This window comes from Galleria mellonella, unplaced genomic scaffold (assembly GCF_026898425.1).
Source record: "Galleria mellonella isolate WM207_F2 unplaced genomic scaffold, CSIRO_AGI_GalMel_v1 utg109, whole genome shotgun sequence".
In the NCBI taxonomy this organism is placed as follows: Eukaryota; Metazoa; Arthropoda; class Insecta; order Lepidoptera; family Pyralidae; genus Galleria; species Galleria mellonella.
Window position 1 is genome coordinate 2,251,789 of NW_026441972.1, and position 15,915 is coordinate 2,267,703.

The 15,915-nt window shown below is 34.7% G+C and overlaps 1 protein-coding gene across 1 annotated transcript in view; it reads right to left on the reverse strand.

The window, feature by feature from the left end:
- LOC113523095 (inactive dipeptidyl peptidase 10) overlaps positions 1-14,922 on the reverse strand; it is a 329,346-nt gene extending 314,424 nt beyond the window's left edge. The window contains exon 1 of the mRNA XM_052892171.1: positions 14,495-14,922. Coding sequence (XP_052748131.1) covers positions 14,495-14,560 — 66 coding nt within the window. The 5' untranslated portion in view covers positions 14,561-14,922. The remainder of the gene's footprint in view (positions 1-14,494) is intronic.
- Between the last annotated feature and the right edge of the window lie 993 nt (positions 14,923-15,915).

Consider the following 15,915-nt stretch of genomic DNA (forward strand, 5'->3'; position numbering starts at 1 on the left):
AGTGTATATATATATATATATATATAGTTTTATATATAGTATTTATATATAGTTTTTTTTAACTGGTACAACTTTAGTTTTGCCAAATCTTGACTGGAGGAAAATGCTTTATTTAGCATCAAGTCCGCCTTTTGTAACAAACACTTTATGTAATATGATAAATAAAAAATAAATAAATAGAGTAAATAAATAAATAAGTTTGGTGGTTACCAAATTTGAACTCACGACACTGCATTATAAAGTCGAAATAGTATACTATATGGGTCACGAAGATCATTATGTTTATTAATATAAAATTAAAGTCTCAAGTAAATAATCTCCAACCGATTTAAAAAAAGAAGGAGGTACTCAATTCGGTTGTATTTTTACATACATACATACATATCTATCACGCCTGTCTCCCATTAGGGTAGGCAGAAACAATGGAACGTTAGTACATATTTATTACCATTTACAGTCCGGTTCTTGTACAATTTTATGATTTAGATACTCGAAAATTTAAATATATTTGAAATTAAATAAAAACAAATAAAATATATACCTAAACAAGAAAAAAAAAGAGAAAATTAATGTAAAATATTTGAGGTTCCATAAGGTATTTATTTTTAATAAGGTTACATATATTTATTATAGAAAAGAGGGGGGGGGGTTGTATGTGTGTGTGTGCGTGCGTGAGTGAGTGCGTGCGTGCGTGCGTGCTTGCTTGCGTGTGTGTGTGTGTGTGTGTGTGTGTGTGTGTGTGTGTGTGTGTGTGTGTGTGTGTATGTGTGTGTGTGAGTGAGTGCGTGCGTGTGTCTGTATGAGTGTGTATGTGTGTGTATATGGTATATACTTTTAGATTGCTCCCGTAGAAAAATTGTCAAAATCAATTCAGTAGTTTAGTTCTAACATCGAAATAATAGTATTTGCCAGTATTCAAGTCGGTTGTTTTTTTTTTAGAAGACCATCTTAAATAATTATTAAAGGTGTTTATTTCAATCGTATGCTTGGGGATTCCCTTTCACGCACGAGTTAGAATTTTAGTAAACATTTTCCTGTTTCATCGTAAGACATATTAAATGAATGGTGCATTGATTTATTTACCTCATTTTTAACCGACTTCAAAAGGAGCGAATTCGCAATTTACTTACTGTAATTTTTTTGAGTGAATCTCTATAATTTTTATTGCTTTCCAAGCTATGTTTCTTTAAAAAAATTGTTATTTTTACCTGGTTAATTATAATAAATGAAACACAATCACATGTTGTGTAACTCGGCAACATATATCTAAGGGCAATACTCAGAAAATCCAGACCTGAGTCAATTCAGAAAAGTTCTTTTCCTAAATTGTCCTGCTTGGGAATCGAACCTGTAACTTCATTCACACAAAAAAACGTACCCATTATTGCACTATGACAATCAAAAAACTATACGTATTAATATATTATGAATGTTATTTTACTCATATAAAAAGATGCCCACAACTTCACTTTATTTTCCTGTTTACATAGTCGTAATAAAAAAAGGCTCGGATGGGCAATGCCCACTCCTGAATCGTCTGGTGCCCACCCGAGGATCAGGAGTGTACATTTCAGCTTTGAGCAAAAATACGTCTAGAAAACGTATGGTCCCGGCATGGAGTGGACCATCATTTACTTTTCTGTGGGTGTCGTAAGAGGCAACGAAGAACTTAACGGTCGAGGGATAGGCCAACATCACCAAAGATTAATTGTGGTTGCCAATTTGCCTGCCAAACGTGACAACTACTGACAATGCCCCCTTTGTATGGAAAGGTCTATGATCAACGGTGGACAGTTAACAGCCGATATGACGATGTATGATGATGTCTAGGAGTAAATACGCGCCATTTTTAAGGGGTTCGACCCCCTTGAATATTAAATTGAATATTAAACATGCCAATGTCTGAGGAGAGGGAGGCCTATGTTCAGTAATTGACAGATAACGGCTAAATTAATGATGATGATGATGATGCCATGCCAAAAATAATAATAACATACTTTTTCATAATTTTTTTTATACAACTTAGAATGGCAAACAAGCTGACGGCCCACCTGATGGAAAATGGTAACCGTCGCCTATAGACATGAGCAGTACCGTGGACATAACAGAGTATATTGTTTCGCCCATGATACCCCCCCATGCGTTGCCATTCCTGAGGACTCAGGTGTTATTCCTCTGTACCCAGTAAATTCACGCCATATCCCACCCTTCAAATCGAAACACAGCCATGCAAACACAACAATAATTTGTATATTTTCCTGCTGCATAACTGGTCTACGATTCGTTGACTTCGAAACCAGAACTGGTATGAAACTGGTTGATTTGACAGCTGGACGGTAAATTGATTTTTACACATTACAATTTGTTTTGGTTCCGTAATCAATATGAGAAAAACTTGACTCTTATACTATGTTATATTGTTTATACTAAACTGTGGTGGTAAACTAAGGCCGTGTGGTCCCGGCATAGAACAGACTACCCCTTCCTTTCCCATAGGTGTCGTAAGAGGCGATTAAGGGAAGGTGAGGGATGGGCAACATTATCTCTATAAAAAATCTCGAAATCCTAACTGCGGATGCCAATTCACCTACCAGCTACTGGTAAAACCCCCTAGGGGGAGGCTTGTGTTCAGCAGTGGCCAGTTAAGGGCTGATATGATGATGATGATAAACAATCTTACTGCCCGTCTAAGGACAGGTTACTGTAGCCTTTAATATAGACGCCTACAGTCTTAAAGGTACCACGACCGTTAAGGAACTTTATTTAGACTTTTTTGAAGAACCCCATTTTTTCACACTATAATTTACTATAGATAGATAGATAAAGAGTATCTCTTTATCGGTCCCTTTAAAAGATTACAGTAAAAGTAAACTTATGATAAATATAAACAATTACAAGAAATAATCACAATGAGAAAACAATGGGCGGTCTTATCGCTAAACACGATCTCTTGCAGGCAACCTGGATTACTTACATTACTTACACAGTACGTACTCTATTTCATTGTATTAAGTATTAACTGTCCACTGCTGAACCTAAGTTTCTTCCAATTGGAGGGTTTTACCAGTAGTTGCCACGCTTAGCGAAAATGAGGAACCGTATTCGATTCCCGGTCAGGCCAATTTAGGAACTTTTCTAATTTGGCTTGGGACTAAATATTCTGGGTTGCCCTCAGATGCCCGTTGCCTAGTTCCTCAAAATACAGCCTCAAAATTAGTTAGAATAACCAACTAAATACGAAACACTATACTCTGTTATGTCCATGGTTCTGTTCATGTCTATAGGCGACGGTTACCACATTCCATCAGGTGGACCGTCAGCTTGTTTGCCATTTTAAGTTGCATAAAAAAAAAGAAAACCAGGTGTATATTGGTATGGTTTTTTTTAATGAATGATAATGGAATATTACCTCGCCTGCGCTAATTGTATATACTGGCGCCGACTGAGGGGTGATAGGTGAAAATGAAAGCAGATCAGATGACCCATCGTGATGAATTCACCAGGATTTAACAACGATGGTTTCCAGGGGGAACCGCGTAGGATTCGATCTTATCAGGATACCTTGCGCCCAATAATTAGGTAAAATGTTCTCTACTCACATATCGCAAGAAAAATAAAATATGAGCATTATATCTTAGGAACGAACCCCAACAAAATGCCAGGGCAATCCCAATAAGTATTTATGTCCTACGTGCTTAAGGCTTAGTACAGTATCAAAAACAAACCTTATAGATAGGGGCCGTCCATTTTCCTGTTTTATTTAAGTCCTTCCTATATAAGACGAAGACACACTCGGAATAACCAGTGCGAGGCACGTATTGGCACCTCGTGTTTATATCTGCTGACGCTATGAAGTTTTTGTACGGTGAGTTTTTATTTACATTTTAATGAGATTTTAGGAGTTTATCAAAAGAATTGGTACTCAATACGTACTTTTGTAGCTGTGCTACGTGATTGCGCCGCCAATTCTGAACCGATTTTGATAGCTGATTTTTAATCAATAGAGGAATAAAGAAAAGTAATATTTTTATTCAAGTAAACTTAGATTTGAGCGTTTTTGAATAGTCTTTTTTTATTATTTTACCGCCCCATTCGAAAAGCAATTTCAGCCAAGAAGAACAGGCAAGGATTTCAGCTATTGCTTTTTTCAAAAAGTTAATATATTATGAATTTGTGTGACTATAAACTACTAAGTAGTATCAGATCACTAAATTTAAAAATTATAGTATATAATAATATATAATTAAGGTCTTGGTTCTATAGAATACAAATAATTTTTATAGAATAAATATAATTATATGGACAGGCGGACTTATCCCTTGAGGGGATCTTCCAGTTAAGCTTGAGAACCCGAAATGAGACTGTTTTTGTAGGGTATTGTTAAAATTATTACATCATCCCGAGTGACAATAACTAAATTTTTTCAAATTATTCACCGGCAGGTCTGTCAAATCGCATACTTTTTTTTTTATTTTTGGAAGAAAATTTAGTAATTATTATTTTTAGATTTTTACAAATAATTGGATTACTCAAAGGGGGGGGGGGGTCGGCACTTCAATGTTGACAATAATACCCCTGGTATTGCAGGCGTTCATGAGCTACGGTAACCGCTTACCATCAGGTGGGCCGTATGCTTGTTTGCCATCTCAGTGGTATTAAAAAAATCTTTTCAGCATTCACCATTATGGTGCTTTTCGTGATGGCGATGGGCGCCGCTGCACAGATCTGCACAGCACAGTACGACCCCGTGTGCGCCACCAACGGTAGAACCTATGGGAACATGTGCGCGTGAGTACTCTTCACCCACGTCAAAAAAGAGTCAAAAATTTAAAATAGTTTTGCGCGTATATTTAGGAAATGTAATATGCGTTCTTTTTTAGTAGATTTTGTATTCTTATTTATGTAGGTTTATATTTATATATATGTATTAATACTGTGTCTTTAAAATATATATATATATATTATATATATATATATATATATATATATATATATATATATATATATATATTATAATATATATATATATATTATAAATGTAAATAGAAGTGTGTTTGTTTGTTACATAAATCGAGTTGTCTCCATTTTGTGTTACTGTGGTATATTCACGAGAAATAATGTAACCTCTATATAAATATAAATTTTGTTTTATTTTTTTTTAAGTATACACCAATATCTAATGTTATTTGTGCGCTGTAAGTGATGCATCTATCATATCATCTATCTATCTATCTACATCTTAGCACCTTAACGATTTGACCAATCACTATGAAATTTACTATACACGTACTATATCGAATTGAGAAGACCATAGGCTTTTTCGATCAATAGACATATCCCAGTGATGTGGACGAAGTTGTAGATAAAAGCTAGTTATTTTTTTTTACAACTTAGAATGGCAAACAAGCTGACGGCCCACCTGATGGAAAGTGGTAACCGTCGCCTATAGACATGAGCAGTACCATGGACATAACAGAGTATACTGTTTCGCCCATGATACCCCCCATGCGTTGTCATTTCTGAGTACTCAGGTGTTATTCCTCTGTACCCAGTAAATTCACGCCATATCCAACCCTTCAAACCGAAACACAGCCATGCAAAATGCTAGTTTTTATAGTCAACAAATAAGTAAAAAAAAAAAACACTTATAAAGTAATAATCATTTGTAATAAATCTACAACCCCCCCCCTCCTCCTATTCCTTAGACCATCTTAAATAAGCCTATACATACGTATATACATCACCAAAGTTGATTAAATTTAGAATAATAAATTTCTTCAACGGTTACGAGATGCAGCCTTGCACTTTCATATTAGCAAACATCCTTTTGGGCCAATTGCATGATTATAATAATTTACGTATTACACATTGAGATGTGAATGTAGCGAATTTGTTTGATTCGTGCCGTTACGACAAAAATCGAAAAAGGAATGTTGCGTTGGTTTGGTCATTTGGAGAGGATGGATGAAAGAAGAATTACGAAAGAGATTTATCGAGCAAGAATGAATGGAGAAGTCGGTAGGGGCCGCCCTAGACGGACGTATGTCGACCAAATAGGCGACGTGCTGAAGAAGGGCCAAATTAAATGTACCCGTAACCGGCGAGCGTGAATGAAAAGATTGATGAATGTGGAAGAAGCGAAAGAGGTTTGTTTGAATCGAAGCATTTGGCGTTCCATTGTCTCTGCCTACTCTAATGGGAGACAGGTGTGACAGATATGTATGTATGTATGTATTTATTACGACCTTTTTATTTATAAACAGAAAACTCGTATATTAGATTTCGGAGCATATACTATGGATATTTTTTTTTATAATGCGTGATAATGGAATGGTAACCCCACCCGTGCTGTCGGTATACACCGGCGAGGTACCAGTGAAGTATGATAGGTGAGAGTAAGTATGAGGTCAGTTAGCCCATCGTGACGAATTCAACAAGAATTGTTCACGATGGTTTCCAGGGGGAACCACGGGGAGGTCGACCAGATAGAGCATGTTGCTAGCAATGGGGCTGTTAAACTTCATTGCTAACAATCCCTTTCCCCCCATACTATGGGTATTAGATATCTAAAAGAAGTATTTGTGTGGTCCCGGCATAGAACAGGCCACCTTTTCCTGTTCCGTGGACGTCGTAAAAAGCGATTAAAGGATTTTAATAGTCAAGGGATGAGCAGCAGCGTCTCTCTTAACATCACAGTTGCTACAGTGATCGTTAACCGTCAGACGAGCTGTATGCTTGTTTGCCATCTTTATACCTAGTATAAAAAAAAAACACCAAAGTCTAACCCCCGTTGCCAACCCGATGGCCAAGCATGACAACTATTAGCAATACCTTCTAATGGAGTAGGATTATGTCCAGCAGTGGACAGGTATCGGCTGATATAATAATAATATTCTCTTTGGTTACAGATTACAAAATGCAGGTGCCAGACTGAAACACAAGGGTGAATGTAGAAGAGGCGGCTAAATCTTTAAGATAGATCTGTGGATTCTATTTGAGCATACTCAAAAACATATTGATTTAAAATTGAAAAGTTCCTTAAATTTGCCACTAGATGGTGTTATTTCCGATATATAGTTTCTGAAGGATTCGTTCCTTTTAAAATAATAATGAAATTAATATTTTGTATTATTATAAATTCTAGATTTTTTAACTAGAATACTCAATAAATTGCTGTCATACCATTTTGTTGTTTTATTAGTAAATTTATATGTAATTAATGTTTTTGAAATACGTAATATAAGACATAATCAACCATATGAATAAAGCGTAAAATTTAAGCGATTCATTTTGTATACAATTTATAAGGATAATTATTTCTTATGGAATTTGAAATGACAAATAGGCTTACGGCTAACCCTATGGAAAGTAGTGATAGTCTATTTGATTAAAAGTGGAAACAATCGGCTACAGTCATGTAAATAACTACATACGCCAATAACCTTCATTGATAACTGCACAGCGCCATATTTGTATAGATTTATACTTTTAGGAAAGGGATCTATGTATTTTATATGGAAATCATATATTCTATTATATAGTGCTTATTAACCGACTTCAAAAAAGAAGGCGAGATAAATTTAATTGTATTTTTTTATGTTTGTAACCTCAGAATCCTGTCATTTATAAATCGATTTGGAAAGTTATTTTTTATCTGAAAGTTTATACTTCCTATAATCAGTTTATCAAAATAGGCTTAGTACTTTGGTGTTTAAATAACTGTTAACTGGTTTTGTAACAATAAAAGTCAGTATTTTTTATGAATATTGATGACTATGAAAGGAAAGCAAGGCCTAAAGACATAAATGGACTTAGTGAAATGTGATATGGCCAGGATGGGAGTGAATACGGAAAACGATGATGAAGTTATAGTTTTATATATATATATATATATATATATATATATATATATATATATATATATATATATATATATATATATATATATATATATATATATTGTAATTAACCAGAGGTACTCAAGCAAAAGACTTTGTACAAAAGTCGTTTGCTTGAGTACCTCTGTCCCATTCCTGTTTCAACCGTAAAGCAGTTGTGTTTGCATTACTGTGTTTCGGTTTGAATGGTGAGATATGGCGTGAATTTATAGGGTACAGAGGAATAACACCCTGAGTCCTCAGGAATGGCAATGCATAGGGGTATCATGGGCGAAACAGTATACTCTGTTATGTCCATGGTACTGTTCATGTCTGTAGGCGACAGTTACCACTTTCCATCAGGTGGGCCGACAGTTTGTTTGCCATTCTAAGTTGTATAAAGAAATTTATATAAAAATAAACCTACTTACTACGTCTATAAGCGTTGTTCACTACTTTCTATGAGGTAGGCAATCACCTTGTTTGCCATTTTAAGTCGCATACAAAAAAGTTGCTAAATAAAAATCTCATCAGGCACTCGACCGTGTCTTTATAACTCGAAATCCTAAACACATTTCGTTAATCTATTCCAAACAACAGCGTTTAGTTCAGTTTCGATTCCTATCTCACTCTATACTGTGTTCTGGTGATTGAACAAACAGGACAAAGGGCTATCCATATTACAACTGTCACAGATAGGACCGACCATTTTCCAGGTTCTTTAAAAAAGACATATCATGTGCTCTTAGACATGTCTAAGCATTGTTAAACCTACTAGGCAATTTTGGCGTGGGCACGGTTCAGCCCTTCAGAGGTGAAAAGGTTTGTTAGTAAAGGTCCATTGCTAGCAATATATTTATTTATTTTACATTTTCATGCACCAAATAAAAAGAAAAGTAACAACCAAACAACCAACAACAAATAAAAAGAAATATACCCTATCAGGTCGACCTCCACGCGGTTCCTACTGGAAACTATCATCTTTCACTGGTGCCTCACTGTGAATACCATTAGTGCAGGAGGGGTTATCATTCTAGTGTCGTCATTAAAAAAAAGACTGCTCCGCCCTACTGCCCTATATGTATATGTAACGTAAAATAATCCTTAATCTTATAAGAATAGAAAATAAAATATATTGACAGTACCCCATAGATAGATACACATGTGAATAAACAGACTGCAAAACTACTCATACCTCTTCATAATTATAAGAATGACTCATTAATATCCACTGCTTGATATGGAACTATAAACTTTACGTTCCGAAGTATCGTTAAGAAAAAGTTAAGTCTGGCAATTCCTTCAAAAACAGTTTAAAATCATTCTATATTTCCAATTTTGTTTAAATATAATTGATTAGAAGACTATCATCATTGTGGTCTCTTTTTTTATATTTATATATATGTATTAATATTGTAACTCTAATATATAATATATATATATATATATATATATATATATATATATATATATATATATATATATATCTTACAAGCCCATCAACTATTTGTCACATTCGTTTACATTAAAAATATCATTATCATCATATTAGATTTTAACTGTCCACTACTAAAATAAGCCATCATTCATCATTCTAGGGAGGTTTTACCAGTAGTTGCCACGCTTGGCAGGCAAATTGGTAACCGCAGTTAGGTTTTGGAAACGTTTTAAGAGCTACGCTGCTGCCTATTCCTCGCTCTTTACTAGTCGCTTCTTACAATACTCACAAGAAAGGAAGGGGTGGTTTATTTTATGCCGGGACCATACGGGAAATATCACGTTCAATATGTATAAGGAATATATCACGACAAAACAAGACAAAACACTACGATGGCTAAATTAACTTTATTGCATGTTTGACGTTTTTACAATTGAATGAAAGGGGTCACTTTGTCACCTTAGAGGGCAAATTATATTGGCACTGCCGTGCCCTCTCGTTGAAGGGCCGGCTGTCGTAATATGAACAGGCCTTTAGGACTGATCAAATAAAAGACGAGCACTGAATACAAATGCAATTTGTTTTGATGATCTCGAATAATAGAGAATTAGCTTGATTGGTACTAGCTACCAGGTTTATAAGAGATTTGGCGTGAAGATATATTTGTTAATGTATCGAAAAGTCACTAGAGGACATTTTCAGGGAGGGGTCTTTTTTTGAAAGTGAAAATGGTATGGTAACCCCGCCTGCGCTAACGGGATACGCTGGCGGAGCACCAGTGAAAGGTGATCGATATTCTGGGATGGGTGAGGAAAACTTTTTTTAATGCAACTTAGAATGACAAACAAGCTGACGGCCCATCTGATGGAAAGTGGTAATCGTCGCCTATAGATATTAGCAGCACCATGGACATAACAGAGTATACTGTTTCGCCCATGATACTCCCCATACGTTGTCATTCCTGAGGACTCAGGTGTTATTCCTGTGTACCCTGTAAATTCACTGCCATATCCCACCCTTCAAACCGAAACACAGCTATGCAAACACAACTACTTCGCGGTAGAAACAAGAATAGGACAGAGGTGCTCAAGCAAACGACTTTTGTACAAAGTCTCCCTCTTGGGCACATCTGTTTCTGCTGCTAAGCAGCTATTCTTCCATAGCTATGCATGCTTTCAGCTTGAAGGAAGAATAATGGTGAAAACCATTAACCCTTAGATTAATTAAAGTACATATCAGGACCAATAAAAAAAAAGTAAATTGTAAAGTTCAAGGAATAATATGAATTGTTATGAAAGAGCGGTTTCTTCTAACATAACCAATGTTTGCTTAACAGGAGATACCAAATTCTGCAAACTATTTATTTATTTATTTATTCATTAGTACAAATATGTGTACATGGCGGACTTAATGCTAAAAGCATTCTCTCCCAGTCAACCATAGGGAAGAGTCAGAATACTCGAATGCGGTACTACTAATTATTGATATACATACATACTAAAATTACATATATAAACGAATAAATATATATAAATAACAAATATACTTACACATATATGATATATACTAAATTATACACGAAATTGAGAATAATATAACGTGAACGCTTTTTTTGAAAGACGATTTAGTCGATAGTCTCTTAATGGCATCAGGAAGCGCGTTCCAGAGTCGTGACGAATGTAAGAGAAAAGAAACTATCTCTGTATAAAGAAATAAATAAATAATTATTAAATTAAAAACTAGCCGTGCGCCGTTGGGGCTTGTAAAAACTCCAGTAACACACAATACCAATTCGTACAACAAAAGCGACCGCTCGTATTGGTCCGTCAGCAAAAATACCTTATTTTATTCCTCATACATACGATTGCTGTATGCTTACCGCACGATATGTCGGGTTCAGCATAAATATGCTAAAACACAGTCGGACGCAATTTATTAGTCGATTTACGTGCACGCAATCCGCGTATACATCATATGGGTTGGTTCCATCACATTTATGCATACTGAGAGTGATATTAGCAAGTATCAATATGTCTAGAGACTACCGACTAAATCGTCTATTAAAAATAAAAGGTTCATGCTCACTTTTTTACTTTATCCGAGCAGTAAGTACTTTATATTATTCTCAATTTCGTGTATAATATAGTATATGTCATATATAAGTATATTTGTTATTTATATATATTTATTCATTCATATATGTAATTTTAGTATGTATATATATAAATTTTTACTAGTACCGCATTCGAGTATTCTGACACTTCCGTATGGTTGACTGGAAGAGAATGCTTTTAGCATTAAGTCCGCCATATACACATATATGTACTAATGAATAAATAAATAAATAAATGTCCATATAGTAATATTTCCGTGTAGCTCCGAAATAAAACGAATGGGAAACAGCATTTCTCTTAAATGAAAGAACATTTTGCACGCTAATGTTAGCAAAACATGTTAGAACTATACAAATCCTATAATGAATAACAAGTATGTCTTTGCACTTACTATGTACACATATTTGCAAATACATTTATCTTTATCTTTATTATCAAAGCGATTTGGAAAATTCTTATTTGACCTTGGAAATCTGACTTCAAATATGACAAAACCAGCTGGATATGCCATAATTAAAATTTCGATTTAGAACCTAAACTGCTTAACCGATTTTAATAAAATTTCTATGGGACCGATCTGTAAGTATATCTTTCCAAATAAAAAAAGAATTATCCAAATCGGTTTACAACTGACGGAGTTATGAGGTTAATAAACATGAAAAGGAATACAACCAAAATTAGAATCCCTTCTTACTGAAGTCGGTTAAAAACTTGTGAAAATAACACACGCACATATTTTTGTTATAAAATAAATAAAATAAAGTACTTATTTCGCCAAAATATCCCTTAAATAATTATTTTAAAACACCCATATTTATGAACTTGAGAAACGTCATCCGCCACTGCGACACAAAAAAAGCATATATTTGGAAGAATCGGGGAAGCGGAAAAGGTAGTTAGCAATGCAGACTAGCAGTTCCACTGCTAACAATGTATCCTGTCAGGGAGAAAGGGATTGTTAGTAATGGTTCCCAATGTCCTATTTCTAGCAATACAATGTCAAGTTGACCTGCACGCGGCTCCCCCTGGAAACTATTGTTGGTAATTTCTTTTTTTTTAAAGGTATACACAACAGGTTACAATCAATAACATTATAAACATTTATATAAAGATAATAGTATGAACTAGATTGAGACCCAGACAGGTGTACACAAAGCATGGTTAAAACAGTGAGCAAACAATGTTAAATTATAAATTATATAAAGAAATCATATGAATTTAGTAAACAACAATGAAGTACATACAAATAATAAAAATATATAAAAATATGGACATATCTAAAAGACTTGATGGCTGATTGTAAAATATTTTTGAAGGCATTCAGACGTGAGTTGAAGATATCAATTTGTAGGACATTTCATTAAAAGAACGACACATTCAAAGACAATTCTAGTGAAATTCGTCAGGATGGGCTAACGAACCTGCATTCATCGTCACTGGTGCCCCACCAGCGTATACCGATAACGCGGACAAGGTCATCATTTCATTATCACCTACTAAAAAAAAACAAATATATCCTGTCAAGGCGACCTCCAAGTGGTCCCGAGGAAACCATCGTGTTGAATTCCAGATGTATTTATCACGATGGTCTAACTGCCCTGCCTTTTCATTCTCACCTATCTTATCATCTCTCACTGGTGCTTGGCCAGCGTATACCGTTAGCGCAAGCTGGGTTTACCATTATCATTCATTGAAATAAAATAAAAAAAACACCTAAAAATATAACAGTATACGCTGCTTAGATATTTCCATAAAGAAAATATGAAATCTATTTTTATAAGAGTTCCATTTTGTATTTAGATAAGTATTCGAACAAAAGCTGGGAAGAAATAAATTCAGCAAGGTTTGCCTTTTGCACAAGTAATCCTCCTTAACCCTCTGAAGGTTAGTTTATTTATTTTTTTTGTTCTAACAGTGTTAACGGCTGAATTCGTATAGAGTGCCTGCTTTTATATAAAAACTAAAACCTTCTACAATACAGAACATAATCCTTTGTAGGTTTTGTCGTTCTCTTATTGAGTATATTACTAGCTAAGCGTGTAACTTACATTGCGTGTAAGTTACACGCATTAAATTACATTAATCTTGTTTTTATTTTTTACGTAACCTAATACCATTTAAAGAGGGGGAAAGGGATTGTTAGTAATGGAGACTGAGAATCCCATTGCTAGCAATATACCCAACCAGGTAGACCTTCTCGCGGTTCTCCCTGGAAACTATCATGGTTAATTCCTGATGAATTCATCATGATGGGCTAACTGGCCTTTTTTTCATTCACATCTATCACCCTTCGCTGGTGCTCCGCCAGCGTATCCCATTACCAGAGGGAGACTTTGTACAAAAGTCGATTGCTTGGGTACCTCTGTCCCATTCGTGTTTCAACCGTGAAGCAGTTGTGTTTGCATAACTGTGTTTCGGTTTGAAGGATGGGATATGGCGTGAATTTACTGGGTACAGAGGAATAACACCTGAGTCCTCAGGAATGGCAACGCATGGGGGGTATCATGGGCGAAACAGTATACTCTATTATGTCCATGGTACTGCTCATGTCTATAGGCGACGGTTACTACTTTCCATCAGGTGGGCCGTCAGCTTGTTTGCCATTCTAAGTAGTATAAAAAAAAAAAAAAAAAAAAAAAAAAAAAAAAGGCAGGCAGGGGTTACTATACCATTTTCACCCATAAAAAAACATACCATGTAAAGTAAATTTTCTACTCAACTATAAATGGGTGTAAAAAAAATACTTCTTGAGTAGCGATTACTATTTTTTTTCATAGCTATATCAACTAAATCAGTTGATTCATTTTTAGTTCTATTGCTGTAAAAATTTTGTCACAATCCATTTAACAGCAACAAAGAAGAAATAAAAATCCGTTGTCTATGGTTAAGTATAACATATACTAACTACAGAACGGTACAAAAAATATATAAGAAAAACACAAAAACAGTCCTATAGTTAAAGTTTACCACACATTTGAGGTTTTTATGGTTATAGTCGTTAATCTCTATGTATGGGGACTTTTACGAACATCCCCCAAATGCGAGATGTAACTAATCAAACTTACCTCATTTTTATGGTCCTTTTTCATGGACCCTCCATGTCCACCGCCTGTACTCTGCACCGTATTCATTATCACACACACATCAACACAACGTTTGCACACAAATAAATAAGTGTATTAACAAAATAACTCTAATTTTGACGTTAATTACAGCTATGATAAACACTTAATGGCTTTCTAGTCCAACCATGAAGAACACTTAATGAAATTAAATTCAAATACCAACAACACTTAACCACATAAAGTCCAGCTACGTTTAAATGGACAATATCTACATTTAGGCACTGTTCAAGTCATTGTTTCACAGCACTTCGTATAAGATTTTAGTTTTGATTAATTTTATTATTAGAATATTATTTGACGTGATTTTAATTTGTAATGTATTTTATTTTAATAACATTAATTCCATATTTTATATCGATTGACCAATTTTCATCTGTATCTTGTAAGAAAAAGAGAACATTATCCTTTGAGAGAGAAACATTATTGTTTGAACAAAAGCAACAGCCGTGTTTCTTCCCTATTCTTCTCAGTTGCAGTTGCACTCCGAACAGGGCGGTAGATTCATAAAAAAAAAACACTATTTAAAAATGCTTTTTATTAAGTTTCTTTGAATAAAAATGATTTTGATTTACTTCATTTGAATCCCAAATTAAATAAAGATTTGCGAGTACAAAGATGATGTCTACATACATACATACATACATAGATATATAAGGGGAATTTAACAAACTCGTCGTGTTCATGGTACATGCCAGCTGCAGTCCGCAGTGTGAGATAAGATACGACTTAGGGATAAAGTTGAAACAATTGACAGAAACTGCGCGGTTTCAGAGATGTTTCCTCCCACGAACACACAGGTTGTGGAATGAGCTCCCTGCCAAGGCTTTTCCAAGAGACTACAGCGTGGGGTTCTTCAAAAGGGGGTAAAGAGGTTTCTTCAGGTTCGGCAATGCACGCGTAATACCTCTGGTATTGCAGGTGTTCATAAGCTACGGTAACCACTTACCATCAGGAGGGCCGAATGCTTGTTTGCCATCTCAGTGGTATAAAAAAAAACACGATGGGTTTCGTTTATTTGCCGTTATATATGTATATAGACATTGTGTTTAAAAAATGAACATAAGTTTTAAAAATAATACAAAGACAGATAAGACTTTATGTTATATCGATATAAAACTCATGATGTTTTTAAGTAAATTAAAAAAATCTAATTTTGCCAATTCTAAACCGAAACTAACTCTGTTTGTTCTTTTTTTTTTATGCTTTTTGACGATAACTATGCACTAAAATTAAAGTTTTTAATAATATAATGTGATTAAATAAAAGTATCATTTGAAACCAGATTTCTGAAAAAAAATTGCCGTGGCATTCAACGTGTTAATCAACATATCCCGATGTCGCAGACACTTCGTCTGCGAAGA